General features: G+C 37.5%; 2 protein-coding genes across 4 annotated transcripts in view; both read right to left on the bottom strand.

The window, feature by feature from the left end:
* DYNAP (dynactin associated protein) overlaps positions 1-11,825 on the bottom strand; it is a 16,452-nt gene extending 4,627 nt beyond the window's left edge. The window contains exons 1-7 of one of the 3 annotated variants that reach the window (XM_014939801.1): positions 11,192-11,825; positions 6,795-6,894; positions 5,770-5,856; positions 4,333-4,557; positions 2,817-3,023; positions 2,030-2,263; positions 841-994 (exon numbers count right to left, since the gene is read on the bottom strand). In XM_014939801.1, coding sequence (XP_014795287.1) covers positions 841-994; positions 2,030-2,263; positions 2,817-3,023; positions 4,333-4,557; positions 5,770-5,847 — 898 coding nt within the window. In that variant the 5' untranslated portion in view covers positions 5,848-5,856; positions 6,795-6,894; positions 11,192-11,825. Of the gene's footprint in view, positions 1-840; positions 995-2,029; positions 2,264-2,816; positions 3,024-4,332; positions 4,558-5,769; positions 5,857-6,794; positions 6,895-8,735; positions 8,791-11,191 lie in introns of those variants that run through there. The other 2 variants (XM_014939799.1, XM_014939800.1) reach the window with 2 other exon arrangements.
* On the bottom strand, positions 11,587-23,782 carry LOC106886665 (chromosome unknown open reading frame, human C18orf54). The gene is given in 8 exon segments (XM_014939798.1): positions 11,587-11,966; positions 12,811-12,884; positions 14,148-14,279; positions 16,483-16,591; positions 19,452-19,602; positions 21,010-21,771; positions 23,466-23,724; positions 23,726-23,782. Coding segments are annotated over 8 exon segments (1,662 nt in total). The 3' UTR covers positions 11,587-11,848.

Here is a 23,782-nt window from a genome sequence, read left to right as displayed (position 1 = left end):
GTTTCCACCAAGGTTTGGAAGCTTCAAGTCTTTACTACAGACTAAACCCGAGGCCTCAGATCTTGTGGGCCTCCAGAAGCAAAAAGAAAGCCCATTTAGCTTATCTGTCCTTCGTGCTCTAGACACTGTGCAATCTCCTTTATTGGATTTTGCTTTACTCAGATAACCATAATGAAAAACTCCCAGTAGCTATTTTTCCACCCCAAATTGCTGTCAATGACAATACACTTAAAGAAAACACTACCTTTCAATATATTCATTCACCTTAACCTTTAAGTACGATAAAGTCCTGCCAGTGCAGAAGAGCATTTTGGTCCAAGTGCAGAGATTTCTGGCCCCACATCTCTGTCTCCTGACCTCCATCAGCTGCACGGGGAGCTCTGCACCTGTGTTTGCTTTTTTTGGTAGCTTCTTGGACAGACTATGCTGCTCAGAATTAAGTTTTGCCATCTGTGTTAATTAGGTGCTCCCTGATAATCACTACATCCAGGCTGTACAGAGGGTTGTTTAATAAAAAGCTTGATAAACCAAACAGTGAATATGGTTCAATGCTGTTTATGAAGTTGTTTTTGTAAAAGGGAGGAGGTAATTAGGTGTATGTTAAGGTCATTGAGGTTTCAAACACAAATGCAAGATATTTTGAATATAAGAATGGGGTTATACATCTTCAAAGGACAATAATTAGACGTGTTATCAACATATTTGTCATTTTATCTCCTTAAATTCTTATGGTTTCCTTATATACTTTTTAACTCCTGTTTCAGGGAATTGATTACAAGCCCCCTTCTCTCCCCATTTCGAAACAGAGAGCTCAAACACATAAAGTTCTTTGTTGGATACCTTTGAGATCGTAGAAGAACTGCCAGACGAAGTTGTCCGGAGACTGCACGTAGGTGGCATTATTCACAAGCTCGTTCAAGTTGGAGGGGAGGTTAATTGCTTGATCTTCCTCTTGTTTCTTGAAGGTTCTGATGAAATTAACTCCACCTTGTGGCTGCGGGACACACAATGCATATTAAGTCATAGAGTCATAGAGCTGTCCAGGCCGGAAGGGACCTCCAAAGGTCATCTAGTCCGACCCCCCCACAGTCAGCAGGGACACCCCCAACTAGACCAGGTTGCCCAGGGCCTCGTCGAGCCTCTCCTTGAAATATCTCCAGGGAAGGGGCCTCAACCACCTCCCTGGGCAACCTCTTCCAGTGCTCCACCACCCTCACAGTGAAGAACCCTCTCCTCATCTCCAGTCTAAATCTGTTCCCCTCCAGCTTAAAGCCGTTGTCCCTCGTCCTGTCACTACAGGCCTTTCTAAACAGGCTCTCCCCAGCCTTCCTGTAGGCCCCCTCAGGTACTGGAAGGGGCTCTAAGGTCTCCCAGAACCTCCTCTTCTCCAGGCTGAACAACCCCAGCTCCCTCAGCCTGTCCTTGTAGCAGAGGTGCTCCAAGGTGCTCCCCTGATCATCCTTGTGGCCCTCCTCTGGACCCTCTCCATCAGGTCCATGTCCTTCTTATATTGAGGGCTCCAGACCGACAGATAACACCCAGAAAATTGTGGAATTAGTGGAATTACCATTTTGCTTCATTAAATATCCCAGCTTAGTACCTGGTGGTAGATAAATTCTGCCTTGTGGACATTTTTAATCACCTTGCCCTGTCAATACTCTGGTTTGCTCCTTTTCCCTTCCTCCTCCGTTACCACAAAGATTTGGAGCAGAAGGGAAACTTGATCCCTCTCCCATAAAACTCTTTCAGGGTGGGAAGGTCTATCACCATTCCGTGGTTTGAACGTGCAAATTCCTCAGACTCAGCAGAAAATCTGTATTCTTGCTCATGGGCCATTGCCAACTTGTCAGAGTTCAAATAAAATCCATTTTAACAAGGAGATGGGCTTATCTATCGTTTCCCGTGAGATCTTCTCCCACCACAGAATCCCTCAAGGGGCTCTTGGGAAATTTGGGCTTTAGTTTGGTCTTTTCCCTTCCCCACCTAGGAAATAAGGAGGATCCTATCCATCCCATCCCATCATACAGACCTTTAATGCTCTGGCTGCTACGTCCTCTGGGGTAGAGAAGAAGGCGTCGTCTACATCCAAGGTCTGCAGTTCTTCGTGCGTGGTGAAAAAGAGCAAGAACAAACAGTCTTCAGATCCTACGTTCTTCACCCAATGCACAGTGTTTCTAGGGAAGAAGATGACTTGACCAGCTGTGACGTTGTAGGTGGTAACCACGCTGTTGTCTGCACCGATTACTCCGATCCAGGCAGAGCCCTGTAACAGAATCAGAGCTTAACGAGCGTAACGAAAGTTTCCTCGTGTAATCCGCACGCGGCAAATTGGTAACTCAAATAACCCGAAGGCTGTTAGGAGAAAACACATCCTGATGCACTCTCTAATAAGCTTTTGTGAACTTAAATCCAGAATAGCATTTTAGAAGCTTTAAAGAACACGTGACAAATACACCTTGCTCGTAATTAAACCACTTCTTATCAAAGAGGCTGTGAGCAGCTATAAAGGGGTCATCTTTGACCAAAAACTGCTGGAGAGAGGAGCAGGTGTCTGTGGAAAGCCTTACTCCAAGGGTAATGGAGTAACTGTGCAAGTAACAACATTCAACAGTAGATTTCAAGCACCTCCACTTGAAAATGTTATTTCAAGCAAGAAAACTAATGTCATACATCAATGGTAATTCTGCTTTTATTACCTGTTAACATTTATATATAACGTATATGTCATTTTTTCTTTAAATACGTACATCTTCTATGTATACATGATGCTTTAGATTGCAAAACCAATTAAGAAAGCTGAACTAATCAGAAAATACCTGTGCCAGGTAGCCATGTTCGTTGGCATTGAAATGCCAGTGGGGAGCCCGAAGCCCGTTGCTCTTGATCCGGAGGGTTCCAAAAGTCATTTTGGAGCGATGGTTATTGATACTTCTCCCAAATACCATTTCTTCATCACTTTGATATTCATTTACATCATTCCTGTATCTTGCCCACTGAATTTCCCCACCTGGGTACTTATGAACCTGTAAATTTCGTGAGAGTGGAGAATTGTGTTAATTGGAGACGCTGATGAACAAACATTACAATAATATTTTAGAAAATTCTTGGTCTGGGCAATATTGGAGGGATCTATTCCTTTTTTCAGTGAGGATTCTCTCAGTATTTTAGTCACTTTTCACCATCATTTACTGGGCAATATTGGAGGGATCTATTCCTTTTCTCAGTGAGGATTCTCTTGGTATTTAGTCACTTTTCACCATCATTTTTATGCTTTCTCATGATGTCATAAAATTTTCTTCTACAAACCAGAGATAAATAGTGAAATCAAGAACAAAATTATCTGCCCCTCCTCTTTTTATGTCATTCTGGACTTTGATTTGGCAAATCAGTTACGTATATGCTTAAATTTTTAGATTCAAAACAACTAGAACATCACCTGAGTAGTTCAGGAAATCACTCAGTAATTCAGGAATTCCTGAGTAATTCAGAAAATCATGAATTTCTACAGTTCCAAACTATTTACACCCAAAACCATTCCTTTCCCAGTATTTTTACTGCCTCTAGAACATACTTTGTACTTGAAAGAATCATCTTGCGCTGAGGAAGGGCACATAAAAAGGGTTGCTCTCCTCTTAAACACTTTTCTTTCCATTCTTAAACACAATTTTTGTTTGAAAACGGATTCCATAGTCAAATCTAACATGAAAGAGTATCAGAATTTGGCTGTTGTCAATTTTAAGTGCTCTATTAGCTAATCTATCCTTATGAAAAGCAAAAAAATAGTTAGGAAATTTTTTTTTATATAAAGATATATTTAGGAGATGGAGTACGTCTTTCGAGGATATCGAAGGATATTTTTCACTAAGTACCAAAATACACCTAAAGAAAACCCTACATCATTCCTGTAATTTATTACATTGTCAAACAATTTCTTTTAACTCCCTGAAACAAGACCATGGAGTTCATTTTTTCTTGCAACTTAAGAACTTGTTTGAATCCAGTCCTAAGAACAGAAAGGTTAGTGCACTACTCAGCTTACGTTAAGATTTGATCTTTCTGGCTTTGTTTCTCAGCGTTTCATCCTCTCTGATTTCAGAATCACACTTTAAATGGTTGCCTTGTCTCACAAGCCCAATTTGTTGGAGCAATTATTCACCTCCAACATCTGTTAGGAATTGGAGTGAAACCCTATCAGGAACTCTCCATGTGGGTTATAAAAAGCCTGCAGAAGGGGTTTAGAGTGATCACCCAGTGCTTAAAAAAGAGTTGTGAAATTCATTAAACTCCTAGATATGATGCTAGAATATCATTGCACAAAAGAAAACAATTTACCTTTGAATTCGTCACGTGGTTCAGGAACTGGAATTTGATATCCACATCTTTTTCCTCTGGTTTTGGGGAAGATGTTCCATCGTCTTTAACGACCGTCTCTCTGATAAAGGGAACGTGGTTGACGTAGACCAAGGAGAGGACCAGCACTCCGATCACGGTGGTGATAACACAGGCCAAGAGACAAACTAGAAAGACTTTCATTAAGGACCACCTGCTGTTCCTTTCCTGAAATTCATTTAAAAAAAACAACAAAAAAAGCAGAAAGCTTTATCAGATCCAGTGCAAAAGGAGAAAGTTCGTGATAGTTCTTGTGCAATCAAAAAGAGGATGTCTTTCAGGAACACAGGTATAGCCAAATTACTGGGCCCAGAAGAAGGAAATCTTATGGTTTTATCAGATTATTGCTGTCCTTTCATTATTTCCTTTCCCTTAACCTGTTTTGCTGCTGAAATTGCAGCCTCAGATGAATAGAGACTGCATCCTCTAGTCCAAATTTTTAAACTCTGTACTGATTCTAGGTGGCACAGCCTTTAAAAGCCTGATTTTTCAGATGGTGAGCACCTGAAAATGAGCTATGAATCTTGATCTCTTAAGCTGGACAATCAGTAATGAAAAAAAATTGAAGATTACTAGATGATTTTAACAAAACGCTCTTTTTTCATGCATCTATTTGACAAAAGCTCTTTAGAAATACTTTTCTCTTGCCAGCAGAAAAGTGCTCAAAACATCACCCTATTCTGTTCGTTAATAATCTTTTCTTCAGCTTAAATGCCTCCCTTTTTAAAGCTTGTGTTCAATTAAATATCCCAACAGTAGTACTCAGACCACGGAGACTCATCAGCGAACAAGGCTTTAGAGTTAATGCATTCGAAATCCCCATTTTCCAGACTTGAAGGAGCTTTAATTTACAGCGTTTTCGCAGCGGTGGCACCAATTCAATAATTATTTTTGAAGTCGAAAGAACGTTGGGCATATTACATAGAAATAACTAATACAGAACATGCAACCACGTGGAGTGAGTTCTGTTGCAAGGATGAGCTGCCAACTCTTATTGCATGAAGTTAATTCAAATCCTGAGAAGGAAAAACTTTAATGGGAAAATTACCGAGAATTACTTTTCTCAAGGGCAAAAAAAAAAAAAGAAAAGAAAAGATGAAACACTAATGTGTAACTCATTAGAGATACTAAACCTTACCATAAGATGAGCTTTTAAGTAGCTCTTTCTATTAAAATCACTGGGGAATCCTCCGAAGATAATGACTTTGTCCAGTAGTTACAGGATAAAGAATTTAACTTTTAACTTAAGAGGGGTCGAGGAATTACATCTCACAGTTCAGCTCCTGCCTAGTGCACACAGAACTAAGTGGTTTAAGACCTTTTATTTTCTTCAGGGCCTTCTTAATAGTATTGGATTAAGTCAAGAAAAATGACTGGTACCTCTTTCCTTGGCCACTCTGTTCCTTTCGAAGATTTTTGTATGTTCTCTCCGTACATTTCAAATGCCTGGTTATCCATTTAGCAAAGCTGAAATAGATGAGTGCAGAGAAGATTAAAAAAAAACAACCCAAAACATTAAACCAAAAGACTGTTAATTCCAATATGTGCTCAGTTATGTTAGAGAGTCCAGGGAAGTGTTAGAGAGTCCAGGGAAGTGACTCATCTTCTTCTGGGCAGTATCACTAATGATATTTAGCGCAGAACCATCGTGCAGAAACGTGATGCAACACAAAAAAACTCTTCTTCGCTAAATTACGACAGAACGGTCAATTTCCACATTGAGACTTAACATTATTCACGTATCACATGAACCCTACGACACGACACGGCAAGGAGATAGAAACTGAAACATCAAATACCTGGGGCAAAAAACAGCAGGGGTCATCAAGTTCCTTTACCTCTGCTTAGCACCTAATCTATTTAAATTACAGTTTTGCCTGGTTGAGCAATCTACTTCCACAACCACAAAAACGGTTGAGGTTCCAGAACTTCTTTGGCAACCCCTTTGCCTGCTTACACGTTATTATTGTTAAAAAGGTTTTCACAAGCCTAAATCACTCTTGCTGCAGCAGAACTGTTACATTTTACCCTCCTAACTACATAGGAAATGCCCTACGGGATGAGACCAACAGTACATCCAGCCCAGTGTGTCCAAGAGGACTTTAGGAAATGATAAAGGAGAGCACACACTGGCTGATATTTTCAGGATACAACTTTCACGCTTCACAAGCACAAGTAACTGTTGGAAGAGAGATGCTAGAGGGAATAGCCTCTTCCCTTTAGATTTCATTCCATGAAAAACTCCCTGGCTTTGTCCAAGTCTTTTCTGAACCTGCCGATGCTCCCTGACCTCCTAAATTTACTGCTTGCAGATTAAAACAAAGACCACTTCTCAGTCCTAAAAACATCTCCTTTAAGGCCTCCTACGTTTCTGTATTGTGGGATTTGAGCAACATCAAACACACCTTCCCCTCTCCAGCTGAAGGTCTGAGCCTTTTCAGGCTGTCCTTGTTGGGCAGCTCTTCTATCTCCATGAGTACTTCAGCTGCTCCTTTAACTCCACCACTTTGTGAAAATAAAGAAAAGCAATTTATTTCATTGTTAACTGCTCTCCACCCTAAAAATCACTAAATAGAGACTGTGATTCCTTGACCTGAGGCACACAAGTGTTAAATGTTGCTACCCGGCCATAAAAAGGAAAGTAGGCTTGTGTAATTAAGTGCTTGGAAGACCTCTCTATTTTTTCCCCCTTTCTCATTTCCGTGATATATTCCGTGTTTGATCATGTACTTCTGAACTTTTAGGAAACAGAGGTTAAGCTTTTATTGCCCCATAATTCCTTCTTATCGTTTCGCTGACTTTTTGTTACAAGTTTTGTTGCTAGTCCCATTTTTAGACCACGATGGGACTGGACTGAGCTCTGCCACGTTAGTGATAGCTCCAAGGTTGCTTGGTGTTGATATTGGTAGACATGGTCCACCCAACACCAATATGTTGCATAAGACCCATCAATCACATCATCCCTGTCGTAATCTGAGCTTTGGCCATCACCCGTTGCCGTTGGTGTTGTAAGTCAACGTTCTACTTTTGCTGACATCATTTATTACCCTCTGCAGGGCGGTCATGGGCCAAAATGTTCCTAAGCAATAAGGAACTTTGGGGTTATTTTATTATCTTTGACAGCTCTTCCTCCTTGTCTCTCATTTTGGAGTTTCCAAAAAGCACAAAAGTCCAAGATGACTCATCATTTCCCTTACGCCTCCTTGTAGACCATTGAGGATCACAAGACATACAAAATTTATTTTCACTTTTCATATATTAGGATATCCAGCATCATCAGCTTAAATATATGGATTTTTATGAACTGCCAAACTCCTGAGCACTTTTTTCCTTGACTTTTTTCATAGGCAAAAAGCACAAAAGTCCAAGATGACTCATCATTTCCCTTACGCCTCCTTGTAGACCATTGAGGATCACAAGACATACAAAATTTATTTTCACTTTTCATATATTAGGATATCCAGCATCATCAGCTTAAATATATGGATTTTTATGAACTGCCAAACTCCTGAGCACTTTTTTCCTTGACTTTTTTCATAGGATTTTTCAAACAGATCTTTGAAGTTCTTGTGTAGTTGCTTTTTTTCCCATTATTCCTCTTTTGCCATTCTAATTATCTTGAAAACCTTGTAAGAAAATTCTTGTATTAAACTTCACCTGATATCATCCTAGTCTAAAAATACCCTGGATACTCTCTATTTAATTTATTTTTCCCAACAACTATTTGGTTAACTAGCATCTCCTCAAGGCAAATTATTCTTGTTGACCCAATATTTTGAGTAAGGACCCAAAAATTCAGAACCGCGGCAGATCACAGAATCCACAATCAGCAAGAAAGAAAATATACATCATGATTTTCAAGGATTTCACAATTCCAGATAATTGTACTTAAGTGAGAATCCATCAGCATCTCTTGGAGAAAAAATACAACTGCTCTGGCCGTGTCGGAGTTACAAAGGAAAATAATTAATAGGTTGATAATGAGCAAGCGTGGGGTATGTAGTTTTTCAGGTCCTCTTTTTCAGACTAAATCAGGTATAAAATCTAGCCAAATTAACCCTCCGCTGGCAGCACTGTTAGTCTTCATGATATCTGGAGCCTGAAATTAATTTTTCCTATATCAGCACCTTTTTTAGTCAGAATGTGAATAGAATAGAGCCACGCAGAGAGATTTGCTAATGCAGATGGACTGTTACAGAAGAAGAGATAACTGCAACATACACTCATTCCATTCCAAAACCAGTATCACTATGGTCTTTCTCATTAAGCCTTTAAAAGGCAAAAAAAAAAACCCCAGAGAGAAATCCCATCTATTTTCCTCCCACCATGCAAAGCCACAGTCTTACCACAGATGGGATCCTCAGGAGATTAAAGAGCACGATGCTTCCCTGTATCTACGCCTCTACTTCCCTCAGCCCTGTTTTACTGATATATATACAGGCTAATTCAGGAAGTGCCCTACTGGTAAAAGATTTCCTGTATATGCAAATACAGAGGGTCACAAACACTTGGGTACATCCTTAGCAAACAATTCTTGTACCCTGCTGAGAAATAGTGACTCCCCTTCTATCTAGTCCTGCTATTTTATTTCAGTATTTCCTCCAAATCCCAGTCTCTGGCTTTCTGCCTGCATTTTCACTTTTCCCCACTGCCACTTTGGAAGACTGTAGTTCCATAAAATTCCCTTCCTCTGATCTAGCCTCAAGGACAAGAATATCACTGACACCTTGGATATGGCAAATAATTTTGTTTAGTACTTGATTCACATATTCTGTTATTTCTCCTGAGTGGCAACTTCTTTATTCTCATTTCTAGGCAAATTAAATTCCAGCTAGAACTGCAAAAACTGACCAGCACGTACAACCAGAAAGTTAATTATTTTTTTTGATATATAAGGGATCAAATCCCTCTTTAAAATAGTCTTTAATGGCCAGAAAAATCTTGATAGCATCTAAAAAAAAATATATCTATATGCAAAGCCAGTTGTCTCCCCTTACTGGCTAATGGTGTTTTGTTTTTTTTTTTTTTTTAATTCTATTCTTATTTGAATTGCTATTATTTACAATTACACAGTGTAACTCATTTATTGCTTAGTTTCATAGCCTTAAGGTTCTTTTATCTTGTGCAGTACTGTACCTCACACAGCAGACCTTATCTATGGTCAAAGCTTTTCAGACCTGGCCAGTATATGAATATTCAATAATGTCAACAAGACTTTTAGCTGTTACTTAGGTCTGCCTGTCATAAAACCCCCAAAAAGTTGTGCTGAAATTCTCCATCAAAGCACATTAAGCTGATAGAGGAGAAATATCTGGAGGCTAATAAAAATAAAAGCTCCAAAGAATGAGGAATCTGACAAATATGAACATCCCTCGAGGGGGGAATAATGAAAAAGACTTTCTAAATAGCACACGAGCTCTACCTGAACATCAAGAGAAGTTCTAAGGGAGCAGGGGGGCTTTACATTTGTTGTGTAAAAGCAGAGCAAATTCATTGTCATCCACACTCAGACACGTGTGATGTCAGGAAAACCCTCATGTTCCCTTGCATATCTGAATGCTTTTGCATTGTCATCCACACTCAGACACGTGTGATGAACCCTCATCTTCCCTTGCACATCTGAATGCCTTTACACACAGCAGACCTTATCTATGGTCAAAGCTTTTCAGACCTGGCCAGTATATGAATATTCAATAATGTCAACAAGACTTTTAGCTGTTACTTAGGTCTGCCTGTCATAAAACCCCCAAAAAGTTGTGCTGAAATTCTCCATCAAAGCACATTAAGCTGATAGAGGAGAAATATCTGGAGGCTAATAAAAATAAAAGCTCCAAAGAATGAGGAATCTGACAAATATGAACATCCCTCGAGGGGGGAATAATGAAAAAGACTTTCTAAATAGCACACGAGCTCTACCTGAACATCAAGAGAAGTTCTAAGGGAGCAGGGGGGGGCTTTACATTTGTTGTGCAAAAGCAGAGGAAATTCATTGTCATCCACACTCAGACACGTGTGATGTCAGGAAAACCCTCATGTTCCCTTGCATATCTGAATGCTTTTGATAAAATGAGCTCTGGCAAAGAGATATGCTTTATAAAAGCTTCTACAAACTTGTTGGAAAGGCAATTTCATTTTCCACACTCTGATTTCAGATCTAGCTCTTCGCATTTTGGGGTTTAGGATGGACTTTAGGAAAAGTTTCTTCACCATAAGGGTTATTGAAGATTACAACAGGCTGCCAAGGGAAAGGGTTGAATCACCATCCCTGGAGGAATTAAAAAAAATAAATGTGCTGAGCGACATGGTCTAGTGGGTCTTTTGTGAGTGTTGGGTTGATGGTTGGACTCAATGACCTTAACGGTCCCAATCCAACCCAGCCAATTCTATGATTCTAAGGCCAATAAAATCTGTCTGAAATACATTATTACACCTTACTTATGACCTATGTTCTCATGATGCCATGCCAGTCAGGCAATGAAGTCATTTCTTATCTCTCTACTTACTAATTCTTAACAGGAAGACGAGAGAAATACACAGCTCATCTTCCTTCTGCTTCTTCTGGTTTCTATTATGCCTCTCACAATCAGTATGTGCTCAGGTACCTGCTCTGTCAAGTGTATCTATAAATATCCAGATTAAAAACAAACGGTTCACTGGAATGGCACGTCGCCCTACGTATTTTGTTTACTGGCAGCCTAAAATGCCAGGCTGCATTATACAAGCCTGAGAAGAGGTGCAAAAAAGAGTCTTCCAAAAATGTTCTGTCAACGCATTTCCGCTCACAACTCAAATTTCTACTTACAGCTTCTCTCTTTGCCCCTCGCTTTGCTGTTGGTAAAGGGGGTAAGTCCTACTCCTCTCTCCCCTGTGCGATTCCCAGTGCTTATCAGTGGCCTTCATGAGCTAATTCTACTCAATTATGCTGAAAAAAAATAAAATATTCTATTACTTCTTTGGCTATTTAAGCCCCCTGAAGGATTTTATATGCTCTAAAACTAAGAAGCAAGGCAAGGAAAAAGGAAGGGAGATTAGGACTTCCCAGTACCAGTGAGAACCAGCTGTGGGACCAGTTACTGCTGAGCATTACACAAGGTATTGAGCTCCCCCTGTTTCTAACAGACCATGTAACGAAGCGATGACTAGAATTGGCCAAATAGTTCAGGTTTTTGGTAAATTTTTATAAACACGCAGAGATTCTTCCACAAAAATGTTCACATTATTTTAATTAAATATTCTTTAAAAAGCAGTATCTCTTGTCACATAGTTAGATTCTCCTGGAAGCACTAACACTCAATTAAGCCTTGAAATAATTAATGAAAACAACAATTATGTACAGAAACACCAAAGACAACATTTACAAGAACATGCACTGGTTCAGCTTTCAAAAAAAAAAATAATGTGAGCAGTGTTCAGGCTGACAAATTACATAAGTTACACAACATGAAAATATTCTTAGATATCAGCTTCCCAAATGAATCTTTTTTTCTTGTTTATCTTCTTCATGATCATGGGTCTGCTCTTCTCGGTTGCTGTTATCTTCAACAAGTCTTTTGAGACATGACAAATGATGTAAAGCCCTAGATTAGGAAAAAAAGTTGACTTTAAGACTGTATATCTAACTATTCAAAAGAATTAAATACTATTTAAAATTATATTGATTTCTTACAAACAGCTTAACAGTCTGGATAATATTATAAAAAGCACAGATCAGAAAATACACTAAGGTTTTTTTTAAAAGATAAACCACTTAAACTGAAATTTGAAATAAGTCTTCTCAATACAGGTGCTTACACAAACACAGTTTCTGTGAAATTATTATAGAATGAGTATTCAACACAGGATCTTAAGCACTGCAAAACATTAGGCATAAAATAGCACATCAAAACTGAAAGATACTGTTTTTTTAAATTAAAAAATATTTTAACTTTATATTGCAGTATAAAACTGTACTGCAATGCTGAGTTTTGTGAAACAAAAGTTCTACATAATAAAACCAGGTTTTCTATTCTGCCTTTTCTCAAACTTGTTATTTCTTTAGTCACTTATTAGTTATCTTTAGTTCAGTAGGTGTCAGCTGATTTCATTAACAAAATATGTTTTCTAGCAATTATTTTCTCTGCCATAGTCAAAAAAAACCAAGAAAATATTTTGTCCCATATTACAAACTTCTCCAAGTCCAATTATTTTAAAGCCCATCTACGTGTAGCAGTAATTAATCTATAGATGAAATACAAATGGTTATTTACAGGGTACATCTCTGCAACCAGCCACTAGATATTTCTCTGCTCCGTGAACGGTCATGGTTTTAATTATTTACTACTGGCTTATTCTTAACATTTTCAGATCATATGACAAGTCTCAGCTAATTTATCATTCTTTTCCTGGAAGGAGGGAAAACTCAGAAAACCAACTGTCACTTACTTCTGAATAGAATTAGTCAGAGGGTTTCTCTCACTGTCACACAGGTTTAATTCAACCTCTGCTTTTTCAGTAAGCTTAAAAAAACAAACAAAACCATTGTTAATTTAGGGAAGGAAAAGTAGCTGAATATGACAGAAAACATGGACTTTTTTTAGCACATTGTATTGAAAAGTATTGCCAAGAACTTTATAGCATCATTAAGTGATTCAGGTTGGGAGGAGGACCTCAGGAGGTGGGCTCCTCCTCAATGCAGAGGGAGCTTTGAGGTTACAGCAGGTTGCTCGGGGCTTTATCTAGTCAAATCTGAAAAACCTTTGAGGATGAAGAAGGCACAACCTGTCCTGAACAACTTCTTCCAGTGCTTGGCTTGTCTTCAGGGTTAAAAAGTTTCTCCCAGTGTCCAGTGTGAACCTCCCAGTTCAATTTATGCCTGTTTCTCATCCTTCCACCATACCCTCCTCATGGGTAGAGGAAGACTTCTATCGGTCCCTGAAAACCTTCCTCTTCTCCAGCCTTGCCAAGCTCAGTTCTCCCAGTTCTCCCAGCTCAGCCAAGTGCTGTGGCCTTACCCAGCCATCCCCAGCCTCTATGGCTGCAATGGGTTCTTCCTTCCCAAATTCCTCCCCTTGCATTTGCCCCTGTTGAATTTCCTGAGGTTCCTCTCAGCCCATTCCCAGAGCCTACCTGATCCACACATACCCGGAGCCTTTCATTCACTACTGAGTAAAGAACATAGGGTTTGAGGACTGTATGCAAGCAACATTATGAAAAAGGTAAAAAGTGATAATAAAAATCTATGAAGTCGCTTTGAAACAAAAGTGCCACAAAACAGCAACTCACTGATGCCAAAGGAGGTAAGGAGAGAGCATTTGAGAACGTCTGGCTTTTTAAAAAAAATATAGTAAGTGCCCCTGAAAGCCTAGAATTAACAGGGATATTATCAGAAAACAACTTTTCCAGAACTCAGGTATTTTTCCAAAACTCAGGTTTTTCAGAACTCAGCAGAGTCTTGCTTTCCTCGGACAGGATTTGCCTGAAATGTCGCCATCTCCTGGTTACAAATCCTGCTTTTTGCAGCACTTGCAGAGGCCACTGTCACCGACCTGTCTGTCACACAGCGTCCCTGCCAAGAGGAGAGGCACAGAGCCTCAAGTTTGAGACAGCAGCAAGACACAGGGGCTGTAGGGCACAGCTCCTCCTGCAAACTGGAGTCAATCTGCTGGCAGTGCTCTAAGATGGAAACCAAAGCCTATCAAAAGGACTATCAAGTTTTATCAGCAACAAACACAGCCCATTGATATCAGCAAGATAATAACATAAGGAAACAGACTGCTCACTTTTTCCACCTCTTCCTTTACCTCAGCAGTTTCATTCTGGCTTGAACTTCCCTGAATTGCTTGAAGTTCAAACAACATCCGCTTCAAAGCTTCGAGGGGTCTGGCATGATAACCTCCACAGAAGGCATTTTCCTAAACCAAAACCAAAACGTATTAATCAGTTGATACTGCGTATAAAACAGAACAACCCAGTTTTGAAGTTTCCCTGAAACAAGTTAAAGGCTGATTTCTATGAGCATTTCCCTCTACCTATTCTTTATTTTATAAATCGGACCAATACGGTTCATCTCAATTTATGCCAAGGTATGGTCTGTGAAATCACTGTCAATACTTACAGCATTTCCCTCTACCTATTCTTTATTTTATCAATTGTACCAATATGGTTCATCTCAATTTATGCCAAGGTAATACTTAAATTATTAGGAAGAGTGAAGCCTTGTGTAAAACAATTCAAGAATATTTAGACTGTCAGTTCTTGCAATGCTATGACAGCAGCGCTGAACATATTTCAACATTTCCTAACTGACAGAGCAAGTAAGCTTCCTTAATGATAAACATGGATTTATTCATATAATTAGCATCTATGTGATATCTCCTCATTCTATAATCAAAAAAGCAAATTAACTCAAGGTGACAAAAATTTGTGGATAATCTAGAAATACTTCTGTATAGAAGTGTCTGGTGATCTAACAGAAGCAAGAGAGCAGGGAGCATGAAGGATGAAATACAGTGAAGCAACATTCATCAGACAGAATAATTTCAATTACTCCTGCACATCATTAGGTTTTGTGTCAATTAACTCCTTAGGGAAACAGAAGTATGTGCCACAGTGGAAAAAAAACTTAAAGGATAATGCTCTGTTTACTACAGGATGGGAAAACAGAATTTTAGAGCAGTTAAGATTCAAGGACAATGGGGCAGAAAGGAAAGACACCAGTACATCAATGAACAGTATGGGCTCTGTGCTCACCTCCCGAGCTGAGAAAAGGATAAAGGGTTCATATAATCAAAATGAGAGACTGAACAATATTAAGACTGTCAAGAAGGCAATTAATATGTAAGAATGGGAATAAAATAATGAATAATCAAAAGTAAATTTCATCCACAATCCAATTCCAGTGCAAATACATCAATGAACAGTATGGGCTCTGTGCTCACCTCCCGAGCTGAGAAAAGGATAAAGGGTTCATATAATCAAAATGAGAGACTGAACAATATTAAGACTGTCAAGAAGGCAATTAATATGTAAGAATGGGAATAAAATAATGAATAATCAAAAGTAAATTTCATCCACAATCCAATTCCAGTGCAAAAGCATAAATAACAAGAAAGATATTCCTTAAGTTACCTCTTGAAGTTGACTCTTACCCAACAGTACATCAGCCAGGCTAGGAAATCAGTAGTAAAGCAAATTAACTCAAGGTGACAAAAATTTGTGGATAATCTAGAAATACTTCTGTATAGAAGTGTCTGGTGATCTAACAGAAGCAAGAGAGCAGGGAGCATGAAGGATGAAATACAGTGAAGCAACATTCATCAGACAGAATAATTTCAATTACTCCTGCACATCATTAGGTTTTGTGTCAATTAACTCCTTAGGGAAACAGAAGTATGTGCCACAGCAGAAAAAAAAACTTAAAGGATAATGCTCTGTTTACTGCAGGATGGGAAAACAGAATTTTAGAGGAGTTAAGATTCAAGGACAACGAGGCAGAAAGGAAAGACACCATCAATGAACAGTATGGGCTCTGTGCTCATCTCCCGAGCTGAGAAAAGGATAAAGGGTTCATATAATCAAAATGAGAGACTGAACAATATTAAGATTGTCAAGAAGGCAATTAATACATAAGAATGGGAATAAAATAATGAATAATCAGTAGTAAATTTCATCTACAATCCAATTCCAGTGCAAGAGCATAAATAACAAGAAAGATATTCCTTAAGTTACCTCTTGAAGTTGACTCTTACCCAACAGTACATCAGCCAGGCTAGGAAATCAGTAGTATTTAATACATCAATAATAAAAAATATATTATTCCTTTACTTGAGGCAGGAAAATTATACATATATAACAAAATATGGAGTGTAAAAGACAAACTAAGCAGAGCATTTTATAGTTGGATGCTTCCTTAATCATAGTTGTGACCAAGGGTTAGATTATAGGATTTAATAATTGTATGGATTCATCATGCTCAAATATGACTGAGCTACTGCACCTAGACTTTCTACTTGATATATTATAGAAGGAAAACCAATTTACAGGTGTTTCCCCTTCTAGTATTTACTGGTCTTACATATTTTGGGCACTCAGAAATAAATACCCCTTTTTACTCACCTTATTTTTGTCATTTAAGCAGTCTTCCAAGAATTTATGGATGATGTCTGCCTTGGGGAATGGTAGGGCATTCTCCATGTCCTCACAGCACACAGGCACTGGTGCTTTGCTAAACCAACATTAAACATGCAATTAAGGATAAGAAGAGGTTTATAAACTAAAAGAATTGTTTTAGGATATAGTTATTATGATGAAACCAGGTATCTTGCATCCCTGTAACACCAAGGGGACACTGAGTAGTCCTGTCAGCGCTTTGGTGTACGCGAGACACAACTATGGTTTCCAGTTTAGCCAGTATAATCAAAACCTGGGTAGCCATAAAACTCAACTAAATAAAAAAGGCAAGGAAAGGACTTCTCAGCTGTGATTTATTACACATGGAAGTTTTTCTTGTATCTCGTATTCCTCCATTAGTCAACATCTAAATAAATAGCAGCTGTGATTTATTACACATGGAAGTTTTTTTTGTATCTCGTATTCCTCCATTAATAGTCAACATCTAAATAAATACATAAAAAAGGCAAGGAAAGGACTTCTTAGCTGTGATTTATTACACATGGAAGTTTTTCTTGTATCTCGTATTCCTCCATTAGTCAACATCTAAATAAATAGTTGCCTTCTGCTTACTGACCTCTAATTCTTCTACAGTCTCTAGGGTATCTTAAATTAAAGTTAATAGTCTCGTAGAAACAGATATTAATGAAAGCTGATTTCCAGTGATTCTCCTATGTAAGCATTCTGGTGGCCAGCAGGAGATTAGATGATTAGCCTCTTTCTCAACAGGAGCAAGAATAGTACTGCTTCTATTATCACGTGCAGGTATCCTGCAGTTTGAGACTTCCACTCACCTGATAAACGTTGCAAAAATTAAGCAACAGTTCAAAATCTTCTGGGGTAAAGGGAAGCTGACAGACAACACCCAGAACCACATACACCCGGCTGCTTCTTAAAAACTGTAGGAAATTCTAGTATAGATTCTTAGCTTTCTTTCATCCTGTGAAATAACTATTAATCATTAACTAATAAATCTGTCAATTTAAGTTCCACTTAAATTTTTCCCTTGAAATAAATATTTCTTATATATCATCAATATACAAAGATATTATTAAATGGCAACAATAAGAAATATTGACAGCATTCTTTGCAAGTCAATGAAAAAGGGAAATAGCAAACATTTAAGAATTAGAAATGGGATACCAAGTCCTTCCTTTACGCACATGGTACATCACTATATAAAAGCAACTAAATACATTATGCATTTTCAGAACAAATTAGTTGTAAATACATGATCACTTACAAAGCACCTGGAGCATTCTCCCATGACCTCTCTGCTCCTAGAATATCTGTTGTGGAAGGACTGCCATCATTTTCCAGAGTATGGGACAAATCTTCTGTTGAACTCTCCAGACCTCTGTCAGCCTTCAAGGTAAGCAGCTCGAGGGGGTCTTCTAAAAAACAAGGACACGATGTGGATGAGCCTCCCCAAAGGCATTATTTCCACATTACTTTTAATTTTATGTAATAAAGACAATTACTACAGATGAATTAGCACTGAAAATATCTTACAGAGAGTATAGCCCCAACACAACTCCTTTGGTTATTTTGGTACAGCATGAAAACCATCAGCACCATCAGGTTCTAGCCAGAAAAGTATTTAAAATAATCAAGCATTTCTTTTCCTAACTTATGTAAAACAAGTATCATATGCAGCATTCAAGACTATTTAATGTTTTTAATGTGCTTCCACGCTATAGAAAATATAATTATTAATTCACAATATGATGTTAAATATTACTTTTTAATACTGTAAGTTCTTAGGCTAGTTTTCTTATTATTTAGTATATATATATTTTTAACAGCTATTTTTCCAGACACCTGGGAGAGAAATCATGCAACACAGACATGCAAATCACATACAGGGCTCATTTAAAAATAGTTTAAGACAAGCACTCAAAGCAACAAAATATAGTCTCATATTTTTTTTTTAAACCTAGATTGCTCATGATTGGTAATATTTTCTGTGTGAAATAGTTTAAGACAAGCACTCAAAGCAACAAGATATATTCTCATATTCTTTTTAAATAGCCTGCTCATGATTGGTAATATTTTATGTGTGAAAAAAAAGATATAATCCTGTAAAGTTCATAATTCATATACAATAGAAAGGTATTTGCAGACATTCATGTATGAGGCATTTTGTTGCTTTGAATTCACAACATAAACAACATTTTAACTTAGTTTTTTTATATATAACCTCTTGGAAAAAGGGCAATATCAATATTTCTGCTTTGCATAACAAAGAAAAATATTTCTCTTATAAAATGAATAAACATAAACAACATTTTAACTTAGTTTTTTTACATATAACCTCTTGGAAAAAGGGCGATATCACTATTTGTGCTTTGCATAACAAAGAAAAAATACTTCTCTTATAAAATGAATACAGGTAATTAACACTTTGAAATGTTAAGCTCTCAAATCTTGCTGATATTTCAGAATACAAAGGTGGTACTTAACGATGGGAGGACCTCCCTGCTCCTGCTGCAAAACAGGAGATTCCCAAGGAAAGGCTTTACATGAACTGAAGGCACTGGATCACCTAAATATATGAGTTACAAATATCTCCCGCAGGAAATTCTAGTATAGATTCTTAGCATTCTTTCATCCTGTGAAATAACTATTAATCATTAACTAATAAATCTGTCAATTTAAGTTCCACTTAAATTTTTCCCTTGAAATAAATATTTCTTATATATCATCAATATACAAAGATATTATTAAATGGCAACAATAAGAAATATTGACAGCATTCTTTGCAAGTCAATGAAAAAGGGAAATAGCAAACATTTAAGAATTAGAAATGGGATACCAAGTCCTTCCTTTACGCACATGGTACATCAGTATATAAAAGCAATTAAATACATTATGCATTTTCAGAACAAATTAGTTGTAAATACATGATCACTTACAAAGCACCTGGAGCATTCTCCCATGACCTCTCTGCTCCTAGAATATCTGTTGTGGAAGGACTGCCATCATTTTCCAGAGTATGGGACAAATCTTCTGTTGAACTCTCCAGACCTCTGTCAGCCTTCAAGGTAAGCAGCTCGAGGGGGTCTTCTAAAAAACAAGGACACGATGTGGATGAGCCTCCCCAAAGGCATTATTTCCACATTACTTTTAATTTTATGTAATAAAGACAATTACTACAGATGAATTAGCACTGAAAATATCTTACAGAGAGTATAGCCCCAACACAACTCCTTTGGTTATTTTGGTACAGCATGAAAACCATCAGCACCATCAGGTTCTAGCCAGAAAAGTATTTAAAATAATCAAGCATTTCTTTTCCTAACTTATGTAAAACAAGTATCATATGCAGCATTCAAGACTATTTAATGTTTTTAATGTGCTTCCACGCTATAGAAAATATAATTATTAATTCACAATATGATGTTAAATATTACTTTTTAATACTGTAAGTTCTTAGGCTAGTTTTCTTATTATTTAGTATATATATTTTTTAACAGCTGTTTTTCCAGACACCTGGGAGAGAAATCATGCAACACAGACATGCAAATCACTTACAGGGCTCATTTAAAAATAGTTTAAGACAAGCACTCAAAGCAACAAGATATATTCTCATATTCTTTTTAAATAGCCTGCTCATGATTGGTAATATTTTATGTGTGAAAAAAAAGATATAATCCTGTAAAGTTCATAATTCATATACAATAGAAAGGTATTTGCAGACATTCATGTATGAGGCATTTTGTTGCTTTGAATTCACAACATAAACAACATTTTAACTTAGTTTTTTTATATATAACCTCTTGGAAAAAGGGCAATATCAATATTTCTGCTTTGCATAACAAAGAAAAATATTTCTCTTATAAAATGAATAAAGGTAATTAACACTTTGAAATGTTAAGCTCTCAAATCTTGCTGATTTTTCAGAATACAAAGGTGGTACTTAACGATGGGAGGACCTCCCTGCTCCTGCTGCAAAACAGGAGATTCCCAAGGAAAGGCTTTACATGAACTGAAGGCACTGGATCACCTAAATATATGAGTTACAAATATCTCCCGCTGTGTAGAGAAAAAGACTGCACAATAAATGGTATTTTTTAACCAATTTGACGGGTTCGTTCGCACTACGTTTAGGAATCTCTCCCCCCTCAAGGTTCACTTTATGTAATTTAATTTCATGCTTTAAATTCTATTAAAATATTTACAGAATTACTGTCATCTTGCAGGAAGGTACTAAATATGTCACTGTAATAAATACTTGGCTGTAAAATAAATGATTAAATATTGATTTATCTGTGAAAGCTTAGAGTATAAAAGCTGTTTAACTTGGTCAAGTATTAATAAGTGCTTTGACTTATTTGTCAAAGACAGGAGTGAATAAATTTACTGTACAGTGCAGCCAGACTAACAGAACTAGAGCATTGGTTTAAAAAAACATGTAGGTCTTTATACACATACTCTCAAAATTAAAGAACAAATAATATCAAATATAGTTACCTCTGAAGGGGTTTTTAGGATGTCTTGAAACAGAGTAGCCAAATGGGAAGGATGCATCACTACCACAGTTGCAACTTTCCTCTACTTTGTTATCACCTCTCAGGTCCAGGCAACCGTTTTGTTCAAAAAAATTCCAACTGTCTTTATCTACAGAGTGTCTTTTTTTCAGGATCTCAAAAGTTTGAGAAGAGGAGGCTTTGCCTTGTGTATTAAAAAGTTGATGATCGCTCTCTTTAGTTGGATCAGAAAAAAGGCTCTTAAGCCAGATTGGGTAGTGATAATTGGGAATACTACTTATCCCCGAGACACTTAAATCAGACTTCTGACTGGTGAGCCACCTTGGATAATTCTTAACAGGCAAAGTGTTAGAGTTCTCCTCAAAAGACAAGGGTCTCCAGCTTCCCTTAGAGGAGGCAGGACTGTGTCTGTGTGGTGTACACACACTGCACTTCTTTTTGCTGAAGTCGTTGTGTGGATTCTGGTGAGCAACAGCTTTCCTGTTCTCCTGGGGACCAAGACTGCTTTGGGTCTTGAGAGAGGAGCTTTGGCAAGGGCAGAAAGATGTTGGAAGTGTCTGTCTTTTCCACTCACTACTTTGATGCCTGGATTTGCAAGGACTAGGCTGGCTAAAGGATCCATCTGCTGGGAAGGCTAACAGGTCATCCGTCACCAGACTGACCGAGTCCAGGTCACACTCGGGCTGCCTTCTAGAGGGTGAAGCAAGAGAACCCAATCCAACCAGCTGATTAAAATCATCCAATGCTGAAAAAACAAAGATATTCTAAATGAATTGCTACACTTCAAGCATAACAAAAGGATATATTTTTAAGATCCAACATGAAGTAACAATTTAAAGCTGAACAATGTTATTTATTTACCAGGGTGTTCTTACAAGAGTGGTTCCATTTCTAATCAGACACCTCACCAGTCGAAAGCTACCCCTCCTTTCATAGCACAAAACATTTGCAGTTTGATTATTTATTGATTATCTATTTTTCTTTAAGAGAAAAAAAAGAAATCGACATCCTACAGCCCATTTTTAGTTGCACATTGTATGTTTTGCAAGTAAGTCTTCAAGTATTTCAGTCCTAGCAGTGCCACTCCTTCCACACAGTAATGTTAGGGATGACATCTCCTATTATTATAAATTAAGCACATTTACGACAGAAAAAGATGGCTAAAAGCAATAGCTTGCAAGGCAATTAGCCAGATAATGGGCCTGAAGACCCATTTTGTGATTCTACAGGAACTCACACACTATATGAGATTCAACTTGGCAGTTTTTCAGAGAATTGTGGCATTAAATCATTATTTTTATTTTTTTTACTGAAACTGTGAAGCACTGATTCATTAAAATAGGTTTTCCTCAGATAGTACACAGAAGTTATTTTTTTCTCACTTTCACAGTCATATCAGTAAGTGAAATCTATATATTGCAGACTATTCTAACATACAAAACATACATATGTGAAAGGAGCTAATGAGCCTTCTGCAAAGAACAGCAACCGAGAAGTTTCAGAGTCAAAATATGAGCAGATGACACCTTAAAACAGTTCCTCATTTTTAGTGATAATCAGAATGCTTATCTTTCTTTGGAAAATCAGTTCAACTTAAGTGGAGTGTTTATATTAGAGAAAATACAAATCAAAAGCTAAGCACAGCTAAAAAATAGCTGCCTTGATAAAAGAAAGAAAAAGGTGTGAAGTTAGAGAAGGTTATAAGCTACAGGGAATTAAAAAAAGCCCTGAATAATAAATTATGCTACTGTACCTCTCCAAACCAATGCAACCCAGGCAAGCATCCTTTTTCAGGTACAAAGCTTGCCAGCACCTCAGACTTCGTTATTTTAGATGTAATGGACAAAAGTTCATATAATCAATTAAATATTTATTTATTCCAGCTGAATAACAATGACAAAAGCCAATTCAAACCCACATACATTACTTCAGACCCAGAACTACATTCCATAAAAGTCCATGGCCAGGAGGCAAATTTTGTTCTAAGACAAGGCAGTGTTTAAAGAAACTCCTTCAATTAATTAGATTCTGATGTTGCTTACTCTGGAAAGGAAATAGGTTTTTCTTTTTCAAGATTTGGGTTTAAGCAATGATTTACTGTGTTTTTAGCATATATTCACATATAGAAAATATAATTTCTATTCCATACTGTGGAGTTTATTATTAGATCTGTGAGTATAGCCACAAATCCTCATCAATCCACCAAGCTTTTATAAAAAAAAGCATAAGAGAGTGACAAATATTCATAGTCATGACCAAGCATCATTTACTACCTCATAAAGACTTGCAAGGAGTTGTGCAGGGAATACTCCTTCAATAACATACACCTGGTGTAAAATGAGGACATGCAATACCATTGGCAATGAAAAAAAAACATTAAAGAAAGGAGCACAGCAAACACCAAAACTTATTAAAAAAGCATATTTGCAAGAGACATACCGTGGGTTTTTTTGGCATGACGCTTTGAAAACTTTACTTGTTTGGGAGTGCTTTGACATATGCAGATTTTTCCAGTGCTTACTTCTGGAGATGTGAGACTTAAATCAAAATCTTCAATATAAGCCTCCAAAGCCTCAGAGGCGGAGCTGTAAAGCTTGTCCTTGTAGTGAATCAAACTGTTTGAGTAGGGGTTATTGCTGTCAGTGCTACAGCTTGTTAAAAGAGAAGACACTGCTGAATCAGGAGAGCTGGCACTGCTTTCTTTTATTGAGCTTGTCATGGTTTTTATCCAGGCTTTTGTTAGAATCTTCACTCAT

This window comes from Calidris pugnax, unplaced genomic scaffold, assembly GCF_001431845.1.
Source record: "Calidris pugnax isolate Ruff unplaced genomic scaffold, ASM143184v1 scaffold79, whole genome shotgun sequence".
NCBI lineage: Eukaryota > Metazoa > Chordata > Aves > Charadriiformes > Scolopacidae > Calidris > Calidris pugnax.
The sequence above is the reverse complement of the archived record's forward strand: the minus strand, read 5'-3'. Positions and strand labels throughout refer to the sequence as shown.